Source organism: Trichomycterus rosablanca, chromosome 3 (genome assembly GCF_030014385.1).
Source record: "Trichomycterus rosablanca isolate fTriRos1 chromosome 3, fTriRos1.hap1, whole genome shotgun sequence".
NCBI lineage: Eukaryota > Metazoa > Chordata > Actinopteri > Siluriformes > Trichomycteridae > Trichomycterus > Trichomycterus rosablanca.
Window position 1 is genome coordinate 30,857,579 of NC_085990.1, and position 16,406 is coordinate 30,873,984.

The 16,406-nt window shown below is 36.3% G+C and overlaps 1 protein-coding gene across 1 annotated transcript in view; it reads left to right on the top strand.

Moving 5' to 3' along the window:
* The window catches only part of sugct (succinyl-CoA:glutarate-CoA transferase), a 167,390-nt gene that overhangs the window by 34,601 nt on the left and 116,383 nt on the right, over nt 1-16,406 (top strand). Inside the window, 1 exon segment of the mRNA XM_062991152.1 lies at nt 3,079-3,189. Coding sequence (XP_062847222.1) covers nt 3,079-3,189 — 111 coding nt within the window.

The window sequence follows — 16,406 nt, forward strand, 5'->3', positions numbered from 1 at the left end:
ACTTCAAGGTCTTGTGAGAAGCGTTCTTAAAAGAATGGCTGTTGTTATAGCTGATAATATTACACAGAGGTTATGGTAAGTCCAACAAGTTCATGGTCAGAAGTTCAAATACTTTTGCCCATATAGTGTATATTCCAATTCAAACTGAAAATTTATCCCATGTTGTACAATGTCAACATACAGTTGAATTCATTATATGACACAATGTAATATTTAGTGTATATTTTATTATTATTAGTAGTAGTAGTATTATATATTTTTCATTTACAGAATTAGAATTGAACTGCATTTATTGCTAGCTATTTTCCTATTAAAAATGACCCACTTTGGCATTGTTTATCTTAACACACACTGACATATTTAATAGATTAGAATTCCAAATAAAATTATACAGAAATTCTGTTTTGAAAATCACATCATTTTACTTTTAACCCAGTATTGGATTGTTTACTATGATTCAGAAAAACTTTGCTTTTGGCACCCGGCACATACTTTACAGTGATGACCCAGCTGCTACTGATGCTAATGGAAAACAGACTGAAAGGACACAGTAAAAATGTCAAGTTCTAGGATTGGGTTTTGGTTTGTTTATGTTACCAGTGGATTAGTTCCTTCACATGGCAAGAAAAAAAACAGCTTGAAAAGTTTTACTATTACTTAGATCCTATGCCAAGTACAAGGCTTAAACCATGCAAAGACCAAAAGCAACAATGTGTCACTTAGATTTATACAGTTCTGTTTAATTGGGAATAATGTGGTCAGAAAAACGTGTGTGTGGCAGATTCATCAGACACTGATATCAGACTCTGCCATCTCTGATAGCAGCTTTGCCACCCCTCAGACACAGCCAGTCGTGTAAGCTCGAGATTTCAGTGGTTGTGGGCTAGCTCATTTTAATGTTGCACCAAGAGATCTCTATCTAGTTTTAAAATCCAATGGTTTATGTTATATTAATGACGGACAATCATTTTTATTTACAAAAATGTACAACCCCAAATCAGAAAAAGTTGGGACAGCATGGAAAACACAGAGTTTCTTACATTTACTTTGACTTTTATTTCATTGCAGACAGGATAAACCTGAGATATTTCATGTTCAACTTCATTTCATTTATTAATAAACATCAATTCCTGCATTTCAGGTCTGCAACACATTCCAAAAAAAGTTGGAACAGTAAAGCATTTACCACTTTGTAATGTTGCCATTCCTTTTCACCACACTTAAAAGACGTTTTGGCACTGAGGATACCAAGTGATTTGGTGTTTCAGGTTTTATTTTGTCCCATTCTTCCTGCAAACACGTCTTAAGATGTACAACAGTACGGGGTCGTTGTTGTCACATTTTTCCTTTCCAAATTCTCCACACATTCTCTATTGGGGACAGATCAGGACTGCAGGCAGGCCAGTCTAGTACCCGTACCCTCTTCTTTCGCAGCCATGCCTTTGTAATGTGTGCAGCATGCAGTTTTGTACTTTTCTGCATTAATGATGCCATCACAGAAGTGTAAATGATCTTTGCCAAGGGCTCTGACACAGCCCCATACCATCATGACAGACCCTGGGTTTTGGACGTTGCTGATAACAGTCTGGATGGTTCTTTTTCGTCTTTGGTCCGGAGCACACAGCGTCCATTTTTTCCAAAAAAAACCTGGAATGCTGATTCATCTGACCACAATACATGTTTCCACTGTGTGATTGTCCATCCTAGATGCCTCCGAGCCCAGAGAAGTTGACGCCGCTTCTGGACATGGTTAACACAATGCTTCTTTTTTGCACAGTAAAGTTTTAAGTGGCATTTGTGCATGTAACTCTGTATTGTAGTGCTTGACAAAGGTTTGCCAAAGTAATCCCTCACCCATGTGGTTATATCAGCTATTGATGAGTGGCGGTTCTTGATGCAGTGCCGTCTGAGGGATCGAAGATCACAGGCATTCAGCTTTAGCTTGCACCCTTGGCCTTTACGCACTAAAATTCCTCCCGATTCATTGAATCATTAAATGATGTTATGCACTGTAGAGGGATAAATATGCAAACATTTCAATAATTTTCTCACATATTTCTTGACAAACTGGAGATCTTCTGATAATTTTTGCTCATCAAAGTCTTTCCTGGATGCTGCTTTTGTACCACACCATGATTATAATCACCTCTTGACATCACCTGTTTGGAATCACATCATTATTTAGTTTTTTCACCTCATTACTAGCCCTAAATTGCCCCCGTCCCAATTTTTTTTGGAATGTGTTGCAGGCCAGAAATGCAGGAATGGAGGTATATTAAGAAATGAAATGAAGTTGAACAGACAAAACATGAAATATCTCAGGTTCATACTGTCTGCAATCAAATAAAAGTCAAAGTAAATGTAAGAAACTCTGTGTTTTTATTTTTTTTTGCATTTTCCATACTGTCCCAACTTTTTCTGATTTGGGGTTGTAATTATACTGTAATTTTACAGTGTAAAATGAGTCCTTGACAGTTCCGATCTCTATTTACAAAACATCAAGTAACCAACAGTTCCTAAATACAGGGTGCAACATTTTAAACAGCTTATTAACGTAAAAAAATTTGATTAGTGGAAAAGTGCAACAGTTTACATCGAACTCTAAACCAGAACACCCCTCTGGCTGGCCTTGAGTATTATATGGACTCTTTCCTGCAGACTCTGCCATACCTAACACTGCATAAAATCATTACAAACCTACTTTAAGTTCTGCAAATTTTTCACTTTCCTGTCAGAGTTTTAATAACTTCATTTCACTTTGCAAAATATTATTTCAGCTGCCTGGTGTTGTTCCGTCTCTCACTTGGGCGTCATAAAAATCCAGCTTTGTTCTTTAACCAGATGAGCTAGTAAAATTGTGTGTGCCTCAAAGGTCAGCACATAGTCATTTTCAGATGTCAAGAAGTCGTTGGTAAGTTTGGATTTTAAATGGACAGGCATAATTCAGAATTCCCAGCATATTTATTCACTTTTATTGAGCTTTTATTAAACCAATGTGCCATGCTGTACTTGTACCTCAGCGGGTGGTAATGAGCTTACAGACAGATCCAGTGATTGAAATCTCTCTCCTCCTTTCAGGTGGCTTGTCTCACCCACATTGCTGCAAACTACCTCAATGCAGGAAAAGAAGCCAGAAGATGGGGAACGGCCCATGAGAGCATCGTTCCTTATCAGCTATGAGAAACGCTTGTGGATCTATTTGCTTGGTTCCAAGCTAATTATGTTTTGTCAATACATTGTTCATTTTTTATAGTAATACTTCAATCCAGTGAGTCCAATGACAGGTGCACAATATTATATATAAAGAAAAACAATTTTACACCTAAACTAATAAACAAACTAAACCTCAAGTGCTTCTCAACTACAGCATCGCCATTACATTTCCACCATGACAAAAGAAAAACCTCTTCTTCCACATTGATTGAAGTCTGCTTCTTACATACTCTGTGGTTTTGGACAAAACTAGCTATAGGTAACTTAGCATTTTCCCACAAGTTCAGTATTATAAAAATACATTGGTCTAGAATAAACAAATACATTACATCATTACTTAAGACAATATCACTAACACAATTCTATAAGAACACCCTACAAAGGATAATATACAACCCCCCCCTTTAAATACTTTAAATACTATCACTATCAATGACTTTAAATACTATCAATCATCAGTGCTCAGGTTCTTTGTCTCCCAGCACAGCTGCCTGCATGCCTGATGTAACCTGTAAGTACAATCACCCAAACCAAACTTTCTAAAAATAAAGTTAACACAGCTAACCAAACATAAATAATTATGCTATTCTTAAAACCATCCACATCTTCAGTTTGATAATCTTATTTTGTATCGTTTATCAAGCTAATGATTCTGGTGTTTGTACATTGCGGCAGTCAAACAATAGTGTAGTGGCTGAACTAGTACTCTTTGCCATTGTTAGGCCCTTGAGCAAGGCACCTAACACTCAATTTATTAGATTGTATTTGGTCTAGGTTGTCTGGATAAAAGCATCAACTTAATGACAAAAAATCTACATGTAATTTGCCACAGTATAAGCAAAATAAACTACTCCTTAGTTTTCATTTATGTAATACACGACAAAACTAAATTTGTGCTGGCTGTACAAATTTTCCCACTGTTGCTTCCAATTAGACAAATTGTTTATATGATGCAGTCAAAGGCACATACATGGTAAAAAGAGAAGATTTTTTACTGTTTCAAAAAATCTTGAACTTTTCCACTTTCAATTTCATAGAATTTCAATCACATTGTGAGAAAAATATAGCATAGTGTCTAGTGTGGTGTGAAACAGTGTGATTACATGTTTGTACTTTCCTAATGTAATTGCAGGTCATGGTTTTATAGCTCTTCCACATGATTTAATTCACCCTTTGATCAAAGCAATAAAGTTTCATTAACCCACGCTCTTTATTTTTCTTCTTATATCTTAATAAAATTTTGTACAAAACTGCATGTTAATTCTGTCAGTCAGTATGTCTGTGTACTAATTTAATTTTGGCGCTTAGTGGCACAGCTAGCAGTTTGGCACAGCTAGGTTTTGCTGTGTATTAAGTGAAGGGTGTAAATGCTGCGGTAAAGACAAAACCTTGTGGTAAATGAAGAGCAAAATGCTTATCATGTGAAAAACCTTTTTTTCCACATTGGTTGAAGTCTGCTCCTTAAATACTGGTAACTCAGCATTTCCCACAAGTTCAGTATTATAAAAATACATTGTTCTAGAATAAACAAATACATTACATCATTACATTAATAAATAACTTCATAATAATTACCTTAAGACAATATCACTAACACAATTATATAGAAACACAATACAAAGGATAATATACAATCCCCCCCACACATACATTCAAAATAGAACATTCCCAACATGGTACGGTCCAAGGACTTCAAATACCATCAACCATCAGTGCTTGGGTCCTTTGTCTCTCAGCACAGCTGCCTGCATGCCTGATGTAACCTGTAAGTACAATCACCCAAACCAAACTTTCTAAAAATAAAGTTAGCACAGCTAACCAAACATAAATAATTATCCTATTCTTACAATCATCCACACCTTTAATTAAATAATCACATTTTGTATTGTTTACCAAGCTAATGATTCTGTTGTTTGTACATTGCAGCAGTCAAACAATAGTGTAGGGGATGAACTAGTACTCTTTGCCATTGTTAGGCCCTTGAGCAAGGCACCTAACACTCAATTTCTTAGATTGTATTTGGTAAGTTGTCTGGATCAAAGCATGCACTTAATGACAAAAAATCTACATACAGTTTGCCACAATATAAGCAAAATAAACTACTCCTTAGTTTGCATTTATGTAATATGCAACAAAACTAAATTTGTGCTGGCTGTACAAATTTTCCCAGTCGCTTCCAATTAGACAAATTGTTTATATGACGCAGTCAAAGGCACATACATTTTACTGACCTTGAACTTTTCCACTTTCAATTAGAATTGTAATCACATTGTGAGAAAAATACAGCATAGTGTCTAGTGTGGTGTGAAAGTGTGATAACATGTTTGTACTTTCCTAATGTAATTGCAGGTCATGGTTCAAAGCTATTCCATATGATTTAATTCACCCTTTGATCAAAGCAATAAAGTTTCATTAACCCACGCTCTTTATTTTTCTTCTTATATCTTAATAAAATTGTATACAAAACTGCATGTTAATTCTGTCAGTCAGTATGTCCGTGTACTAATTTAATCTTGGCACTGCCTGCATGCCTGAGGAAAACCTGTAAGTACAATCACCCAAACCAAACTTTCTAAAAATAAAGTTAACACAGCTAACCAACCATAAACAATTATCCTATTCTTAAAACCATGCACATCTTCAGTTGGATAATCTTATTTTGTATTGTTTACCAAGCTAATGATTCTGGTGTTTGTACATTGCAGCAGTCAAACAATAGTGTAGGGGATGAACTAGTACTCTTTGCCATTGTTAGGCCCCTGAGCAAGGCACTTAAAACTCAGTTTCTTAGATTGTATTTGGTCACAGTTGTAAGTTGTCTTTGGATAAAAGCATCCACTTAATGAATAAAAAAATTCACAGTATAAGCAAAATAAACTACTCCTTAGTTTATGTAATACACGACATAAATGAATTTGCACTGGCTGTACAAATTTTTCCCACTGTCGCTTCCAGTGAGTCAAATTGTTTATATGACGCAGTCAAAAGCACATACATGGTAAAAAGAGAAGATTTTTTACTGTTTCACAAAACACTTGTTCCACTTTCAATTAGAATTTCAATCACATTGTGAGACAATTCCGGCATAGTGTCTAGCGTGGTGTGAAACAGTGATATCGCATTTGTACTAGGGTAGAAATTCCACATTTCCTAATCCTGTAGTTGCATGTCATGATTTTATAGCTATTTTATAAAATGTAATTCACCCTTTCATTGAAGCAATTAGTTTTTATTAATCCACTTTCTTTTTTATCCTCTCATATCTCCTACCAAAGACGCTGCCAGAACTAAATACATTTTATACAAAACCGCATGTTAATTCTGTCAGTATGTCTGTTTGCTAATTCAAGCTTGGCGCTCAGTGGCACAGCTAGCAGTTTAACACAGCTAGGTTTTGCTGTGTATTAAGTGAAGGGTGTAAATTATGCGGTAAGACATAGCCTTGTGGTGAATAAAGAACAAAAATGCTTATCATGCATAGCAATCCAATGCACATGAATATTAAAATAAAAAAAATAACAATAGTTGCTTTGTGTTAGGGCTTTATCCCACCACCTCAACACAGATTCCTGCTTAGCCCATTGCACTTTATTTGGGCAGTGGTAGCTCAGCAATAAAGATGCTTGACTAGTCTTAGCTCTGCCACTGACAGGCTGTGCACCTACATGGACAATAATTGGCTGTCTGTTGGGTTGGATTGCCGGTGGGATTTCTCATAACTTATGCAATTACGACCTCTGCTGGCTGAGCTGCACAGAGATGATACATAACATAAATTAGTGTTCCCCTCGGTCAGGAGTGGAAGTCAGCATCAGTAGAGAGGAAGCAAAATGCAAACAGGTAATTAGGTACAACTAGATTAGGAGGGAAAAATGTTACTGTCACTGTTAGACCCTTGAGTAAGGTTATTTTGCTTGCAGGGTTAAAGACATCTCAATCCACATACTGTTATACAACATACAGTGTATCACAAAAGTGAGTACACCCCTCACATTTCTGCAGATATTTAAGTATATCTTTTCATGGGACAACACTGACAAAATGACACTTTGAGACAATGAAAAGTAATCTGTGTGCAGCTTATATAACAGTGTAAATTTATTCTTCCCTCAAAATAACTCAATATACAGCCATTAATGTCTAAACCACCGGCAACAAAAGTGAGTACACCCCTAAGAGACTACACCCCTAAATGTCCAAATTGAGCACTGCTTGTCATTTTCCCTCCAAAATGTCATGTGACTCGTTAGTGTTACTAGGTCTCAGGTGTGCATAGGGAGCAGGTGTGTTCAATTTAGTAGTACAGCTCTCACACACTCTCATACTGGTCACTGAAAGTTCCAACATGGCACCTCATGGCAAAGAACTCTCTGAGGATCTTAAAAGACGAATTGTTGCACTACATGAAGATGGCCAAGGCTACAAGAAGATTGCCAACACCCTGAAACTGAGCTGCAGCACAGTGGCCAAGATCATCCAGCGTTTTAAAAGAGCAGGGTCCACTCAGAACAGACCTCGCGTTGGTCGTCCAAAGAAGCTGAGTGCACGTGCTCAGCGTCACATCCAACTGCTGTCTTTGAAAGATAGGCGCAGGAGTGCTGTCAGCATTGCTGCAGAGATTGAAAAGGTGGGGGGTCAGCCTGTCAGTGCTCAGACCATACGCCGCACACTACATCAAATTGGTCTGCATGGCTGTCACCCCAGAAGGAAGCCTCTTCTGAAGTCTCTACACAAGAAAGCCCGCAAACAGTTTGCTGAAGACATGTCAACAAAGGACATGGATTACTGGAACCATGTCCTATGGTCTGATGAGACCAAGATTAATTTGTTTGGTTCAGATGGTCTCAAGCATGTGTGGCGGCAATCAGGTGAGGAGTACAAAGATAAGTGTGTCATGCCTACAGTCAAGCATGGTGGTGGGAATGCCATGGTCTGGGGCTGCATGAGTGCAGCAGGTGTTGGGGAGTTACATTTCATTGAGGGACACATGAACTCCAATATGTACTGTGAAATACTGAAGCAGAGCATTATCCCCTCCCTCCGGAAACTGGGTCGCAGGGCAGTGTTCCAGCATGATAATGACCCCAAACACACCTCTAAGACGACCACTGCTTTATTGAAGAGGCTGAGGGTAAAGGTGATGGACTGGCCAAGCATGTCTCCAGACCTAAACCCAATAGAACATCTTTGGGGCATCCTCAAGCGGAAGGTGGAGGAGCGCAAAGTCTCGAATATCCGCCAGCTCCGTGATGTCGTCATGGAGGAGTGGAAAAGCATTCCAGTGGCAACCTGTGAAGCTCTGGTAAACTCCATGCCCAGGAGAGTTAAGGCAGTTTTGGGAAATAATGGTGGCCACACAAAATATGGACACTTCAGGAACTTTCACTAAGGGGTGTACTCACTTTTGTTGCCGGTGGTTTAGACATTAATGGCTGTATATTGAGTTATTTTGAGGGAAGAATAAATTTACACTGTTATATAAGCTGCACACAGACTACTTTTCATTGTGTCAAAGTGTCATTTTGTCAGTGTTGTCCCATGAAAAGATATACTTAAATATCTGCAGAAATGTGAGGGGTGTACTCACTTTTGTGATACACTGTATGTTCTTTTTTGTGGTAAACTTACATTATTTCAGGTGATTCCCTGCCACTCCATTACACATTTGTTGTACAGTAGTCCATCGTTTAAGGTACTGGATTGGAAGGCTGCTGTTTCAAGCCCCCCCCTCCCAAGTCGACAATGTTGGGCCCCTAAGCAAGGCCCTTAACCTTCTATTGCTTACAAAATTGGTTTGGAAAAGAGATTGCTCTGGCTAAATTAAGTCATTAGTGCTTGATGGGGCCTTTGGTCATAACCTGATAGACCAACCTAAATTTGTGTATTCAAATGTAATGAGACCAAAATACTTTTAAAAAGCAGTTTACGCATAGCCAATATGTGGAAAGCAGTCCCTTATTAGCATTTTAGCAAGTCTAACCCCTTTGCTAACTCCTAGCTAGCCAAAGCAACAGACAAACAATAAACCTGAATTTCATTTTACACCTAGCACATTCTCTTATTCATTTGCTGTGGGAATTGGCAGCTCTGGTGTTGTGTGGCCCAGATGTTCTCTGTGTGACGTTAGTAAGTGTTTAAGTTCTTTGGGCCTTATTGAAAAGCAGAATACCAGGGGAACAGTACATCCTTACCAGCTGCTGTGTAGTTTTTGGCGCAGTGAGACACAAGAACCTGGCCAGCGACAATAAAGGTGGGGAAAAATACATCACGCCCCACCTGTTATTCCTTGGGTCAGCATGTGCAATTTCCATTCGGTGGAGTGAGGCTGCCGATGACCGGTTTCAAACCTGAAATAAAAGACTGCTCTATTTTGATGTGTTTTAGTGGCAGTCAGCTGTCACTTTCATATTTGTGTCAAGTGTTGTGTTTTGGTTCTTGCTTTTAAGACTCCAGCTGCTTGTAATACTTTAGCGTAATTCAATGCAATTGTTAATCTTACATGGGAAAATAAAGTTGAACACCGGAAAGAATTACTAAATTGCCCACTCTGGTACATATTTAACAGCTCTGACTGAATATATAAGGAAATTGCATCATTAATCCATCAGTTTGATAAATGTTAGGGCTGCTTACACTCAGAGCAACACGTTTCACCCAGCTGTACTACACTGACTGAAGAAATAGACAGAGACATTGGAAGCTGGGTTAGAAAGAATCTATATTCTTCTGTGGTTTTGTACAGTAAAAAAAATAGACTAGTGTTATTTTTATTTTAAAAGACTGGTTTAGACATCACACTAATTTGTGAATGCTTTTATTAATGAATGAATTCAAATCTTTAAGCCACACTTACTTTCTCAATTCATTCTGAATTATTTGTGGATAGGTAGATAGATAGATCACTTCATTAATCCCAAAAGGAAAGTCAAGTATTACAACAGCTCAAAGTACATGAGAAAAAAAAATTTGAGTAAAAGACTTAAGGTATGTTAGAAAAATTATTAAGTAAAGGCTCAAGGTATGTTAGAAATATTAAGCAAGTATTACAGTACGATGCTGGTAGGTAATAAATATATATGCAATATGTGATATAATAGACAAATTATAAAAGTGTCCTGTGCATTAAATATCCATAAATGTGCAATGTAGGTTTCATAAACAGAGTTGACCGATCATGCTTTCTGAGTCTGTCCTGATAGTCCTGGTATTGACTCAGTGTGCAATGATGTCCCGGCACAGTGGAGATGAGTTATACAGTGCAATGTAGAATTAACTGTGCAACGTGGAATTATTTTACTCTGGGTGGCACGGTGGCTCAGTGGGTAGAATCATCAGTGCTGCTGTGTCTGATCCACTCATACCAGCACAACACACACTAACACACCACCACCATGTCAGTGTCACTGCAGAGCTGAGAATGATCCACCACCCAAATAATACTTATTCTGTAGTGGTCCTGTGGGTGTCATGACCATTGAAGAACAGGGTGAAAGATGCCTAAAAAAGTATGTAGAGAAATAGACTACAGTCAGTAATTGTAGAACTACAAAGTGCTTCTATATGGTAAGTGGAGCTGATTAAATGGACAGTAGGTGTAGAAACAAGGAGGTGGTCATAATGTTTTGCCTAATCGGTGTATAAAGATTTAAATTAAAATTTACAAAACGTGTTGCTTGTATTGATTGACTTATGGTAATATCATGCTAGATTTATGTATGTAATGATCAGAAAACATTCTACGTATGTCACAAATATGTAACCACAGAGGTAATGGAGACGGAGCAATTAGTTCTTCACACCACTATGTACAGCATGCAAAACAGCCAACAGCAACACATGACAACAGAATTTGTTAATGTATATCTGGGCCCTGGCTTAAATACTGTAAGAATACTGAAGCATTCATAGCGTTAATCTATCTCAATGTCGGCATGATCCACAAGCCCATTTTTCACCTCTTTCTAAGGCTACGTGAGGTCAGGCGAGGTCCAGCAGATGTTGAAGACAGTGCTTATGCTTAAATGCTAAAATAATGCATTGTACTTTCATCTGCTGCTCTTCAGGTTTAGACTGCTATGCATTTATTATATTACGTCTTGATCGTTATTCTAAAGCACTCACTTTATCACCTTATCTTGGATTAAAGACCTGGCTTGTTGTGTAAAATGAATTATCTTTCCGCAGATAAATTCTGCTCTAAAACCCCAGACTAACTGTTGCATTACTGGATTACCTTTCTGCAATAAAACAGCTGTTCACATCCAACATCTCTGCATCCAGTGCACTATATTTCTGTCAGGCTTCCTCCTGAATGGACCGTTAAACAATGTACCTACAACATATTGCTCATTTTTCAGCTTCTCTCTTGATATTTAAACACACCTGACTATTCTTTATTTCATGGTGTGCACTAAATCAGCACAACTGTGCTACAGCAGGTCACAGTGTGCTCTTTAATATGCTCCATCACACCATCCGTCTTCGCGCTTACTACCTTTTCCATCCAGCGTTATCCAAACTACAACAGAGCTGATAGACTAACAGCAAGTGGTGTGTGTGTGTGTAACTTTAGCCTGTATTTATCATTTAAGTAATTTAAGCAAAGTGCAACTTTTATTATTAAACAAATATATTTACATTTACATTTTCAGGATTTAGCAGATGCTTTTATCCAAAGCGACTTACAGTTGTGACAGTATACAATCTAAGCAATTGAGGGTTAAGGGTCTTGCTCAAGGGCCCAACAGTGGCAACCTGGCAGTGGTGAGGCTTGTACCGGCAACCTTCTGATTACTGGACCAGTACATTAATCACTAGGCTACAACTGCACATATTTAAAAATGTTGCTATTGGTTGCAAAGATTTAATGCCACAAGTAGCAATCCTTGACTATGATAAAGCAGTGATAAAATGATCGGAAAAGACGCTCCGCTGGCGCAGCAATAAATTACGGTAGCCCACTTCCACTAGGCAACCACAGTTCAAATCCCTAGCAATGCTTATCGGCTGGTCAGGTGTCTACATACAGACTTTATTGGCTATGTAGAAGGTGATGGCCGAGGCCGGGTGATGGATTGGCATCTCGTTTGGGATGTGTTACTGCAGTGGTCCCCAACCACCGGGCCGGTCCATGGGTCACTTATTACCGGGCCGCACAGAAAGAATTAATATTTAGAGAGCTCGACATCAGCAATGAAAACACTACTTTTTTACGGTAGTGTAAACAAGTTCAGAATTAATACCGGGTTTGAACTCACCAGTGTGAAACTGGTTCAAGTATGCTGACAAGCATCGCTTCTACACAGAGCAAACAAATTGTTACCATTTATGTCAGTGTTATGAATAAAAGAGTTCCTTTGTGTAGTTTACTTATTATTTTTAGTTTAATTATAGACTGTTGTCTTTCGTTTTTGGGGACTTAAACCAAAAATGCTAAACTATTTTGACATGTTAGAATTTAACCTGCTCCATATGCTGTTTACATTTCCGGCATTTAGCAGAGGCTTTCATTCAAAGTGATTTACAGTACCTTGACAGTATATTGTCTAAGCAATTAAGGGTTAGGGGCCTTGCTCAAGGGCCCAACAGTGGCAACCTGGCAGTGGTGGGGCTTGAACCAGCGACCTTTTGATTACTAGTCCAGTACCTTAACTGCTTTGCCCTAAGGCAAAGTTAAAGTATGGGTTTTTCTAGTACATCTTTCCGGATGGTGTTAAATAACTGTTTAAACAGTTGTTTACTGTGTTCTAAGCTACAGTTAAGTTACGTTATTCTAAGTTTCTGTTTGGAATGGGTATTCCTATTTTCTCCTAAGGTGACTGTTGGTTGCCTGGAACTGGCACACAATGGAACAGAGTGTGTTCAAACCTGATTATTATTATTATTATTAGTAGTAGTAGTAGTAGTAGTTAATGGTGCATTCACACAAACATGCTAGCCTTCAAAAACCAGAAACAGATCTGACTATTATTATTATTATTATTTTTATTATTATTATGTAGTTAATGGTACATTCACACAAACATGCTAGCCTTCAAAAAACAGAAACAGATTTGACTTATTATTAATTATTATTATTATTATTATGATTATTATTATTATTAAGTAGTTAATGGTGCATTCACACAAACATGCTAGCCTTCAAAAACCAGAAACAGATTTGACTTATTATTATTATTAATTATTATTATTATTATTATTATTATTATTAAGTAGTTAATGGTGCATTCACACAAGCATGCTAGCCTTCAAAAACCAGAAACAGATCTGACTTATTATTATTATTATTATTATTATTTTTATTATTATTATTAAGTAGTTAATGGTGCATTCACACAAACATGCTAGCCTTCAAAAACCAGAAACAGATTTGACTATTATTATTTATTATTATTATTATTATTATTAAGTAGTTAATGGTGCATTCACACAAACATGCTAGCCTTCAAAAACCAGAAACAGATCTGACTATTATTATTTATTATTATTATTATTATTATTAAGTAGTTAATGGTGCATTCACACAAACATGCTAGCCTTCAAAAAACAGAAACAGATTTGACTATTATTATTTATTATTGTTATTATTATTATTATTATTATTATTATTATTAAGTAGTTAATGGTGCATTCACACAAACATGCTAGCCTTCAAAAAACAGAAACAGATTTGACTTATTATTATTATTTATTATTGTTATTATTATTATTATTATTATTATTAAGTAGTTAATGGTGCATTCACACAAACATGCTAGCCTTCTAAAAACAGAAACAGATTTGACTTATTATTATTATTTATTATTGTTATTATTATTATTATTATTATTATTATTATTATTATTATTATTAATATTATTATTATTATTAAGTAGTTAATGGTGCATTCACACAAACATGCTAGCCTTCAAAAACCAGAAACAGATCTGACTTATTATTTATTATTATTATTATTATTATTATTATTATTATTATTATTATTATTAAGTAGTTAATGGTGCATTCACACAAACATGCTAGCCTTCAAAAACCAGAAACAGATCTGACTATTATTATTAATTATTATTATTATTATTATTATTATTATTATTATTATTAAGTATTTAATGGTGCATTCACACAAACATGCTAGCCTTCAAAAACCAGAAACAGATTTGACTTATTATTAATTATTATTAATATTAAGTAGTTAATGGTGCATTCACACAAACATGCTAGCCTTCAAAAACCAGAAACAGATCTGACTTATTAATTATTATTATTATTATTATTATTATTATTAAGTAGTTAATGGTGCATTCACACAAACATGCTAGCCTTCAAAAACCAGAAACAGATTTGACTTATTATTATTATTTATTATTGTTATTATTATTATTATTATTATTATTATTATTATTAAGTAGTTAATGGTGCATTCACACAAACATGCTAGCCTTCAAAAACCAGAAACACATCTGACTATTATTAATTATTATTATTATTATTTTTTTATTTTTTATTATTATTTTTTATTATTATTATTAAGTAGTTAATGGTGCATTCACACAAACATGCTAGCCTTCAAAAACCAGAAACAGATCTGACTTATTATTATTATTATTATTATTATTATTATTATTATTATTATTAATATTATTATTATTATTATTATTATTATTATTATTTAGTTGGTGCATTCACGCAAACATGCTAGCCTTCAAAAACCAGAAACAGATTTTGTCTTTAAAACAGCGGTTCTATAACGTTTAGTCTTTTCAGTTCAGTCAGTCATTTTTTTTTTTCTAAGACTTCAGTAACAGTTATTCATAAAACATGTCATGCTGACAGACCATTTATATCCCTAGCCACTGTTCTTTCTCTGTCTGAGTGAGTGGTTGCAGATTGGTTTGGTTTTGTGTTTCCTGGGTTTAAGCTGGATTCTCCCATTAGAGGGGAAGTGTGATGGTTAAACATGTTCTTTGTAGAGAGTTGTGGGGACCTCCGACAGAAGTCAGGCCATGGCTTTGAGGGTGTTCATGCCATCAGAGAACTTAGTTACTGTCAGTGCTTTGTACTCTTGTCTAGATTCAGGTCTTCAATACCAAGCACATGGGAAGTCAAAGGAAAAAAATCCTTGTGTTGAAAATCAAGTTTAACAGTGAGACAATGGTATTACAGTACTAGCTGATGTTGGAAACATGAGAAAATAATAAAAGTTAAACTGTTCCTATAAGTTGAACACTTCCTAGTATGCACAGTGTACTCAGAATACACTGCGTATATAAAAAAGTAAAAATGAGCAAATATAAGTTTTACTCAAACAAACTGCAGTTCTTCTTCTAAACACTCCACTACACAATACTATTGTGGTCAAGAGTTTTGTCATTTGGCTTGGGAAAAATTTACTATGAAACAAAAGTCAAAATGCCCAGTAAGACTTTTATAATCCCAAATCAGAAAAAGCAATGTTGCTTACGTTTACTTTTATTTCATTGCATACAGTTCAGACCCAAGATATTTATTTATTTATTTATTAGCATTTTAACGTCATATTTTATACACTTTGGTTAGGGCGGCACGGTGGCTAGGTGGGTAGCACTGTTGCCTCAGCAAGATGGTCCTGGTTTCGATCCCCAGGTGGGGTGGTCCGGGTCCTTTCTGTGTGGAGTTTGCATGTTCTCCCACAGTACATAGACATGCAGGTGAGGTGAATTGGAGATACAAAATTGTCTATGACTGTGTTCAATATAAACTTGTGTGAACTGATGAACCTTGTGTAATGAGTAACTACCTGTCCTGTCATGAATGTAACCAAAGTGTAAAACATGAGGTTAAAATACTAATAAACAAATAAAAACACATTCATGACAGGAACGGTAGTTACTCGTTACACAATATTCATCAGTTCACAAGTTTGTCGCACAGTCATGGACAATTTTGTATCTCCAATTCACCTCACCTGCATGTCTATGTACTGTGCGGAGCTCCTGGAGTAAACCCACGCAGACACGGGGAGAACATGCAAACTGAAATGCAAATGTTATTAATAATAATAATAATAATTATATTTAACTAGCTTTACTTTTTTATTGTTCAGTGGTTAGATAAGTAACAGGGCATATTCTCTCTCAAGCCAGAGACCACCCAGCTTTCTTCATTTCTTCTTTCTAAACATTTCGTAGTAATAAAAGGGCATTGGTATGATGACCGTT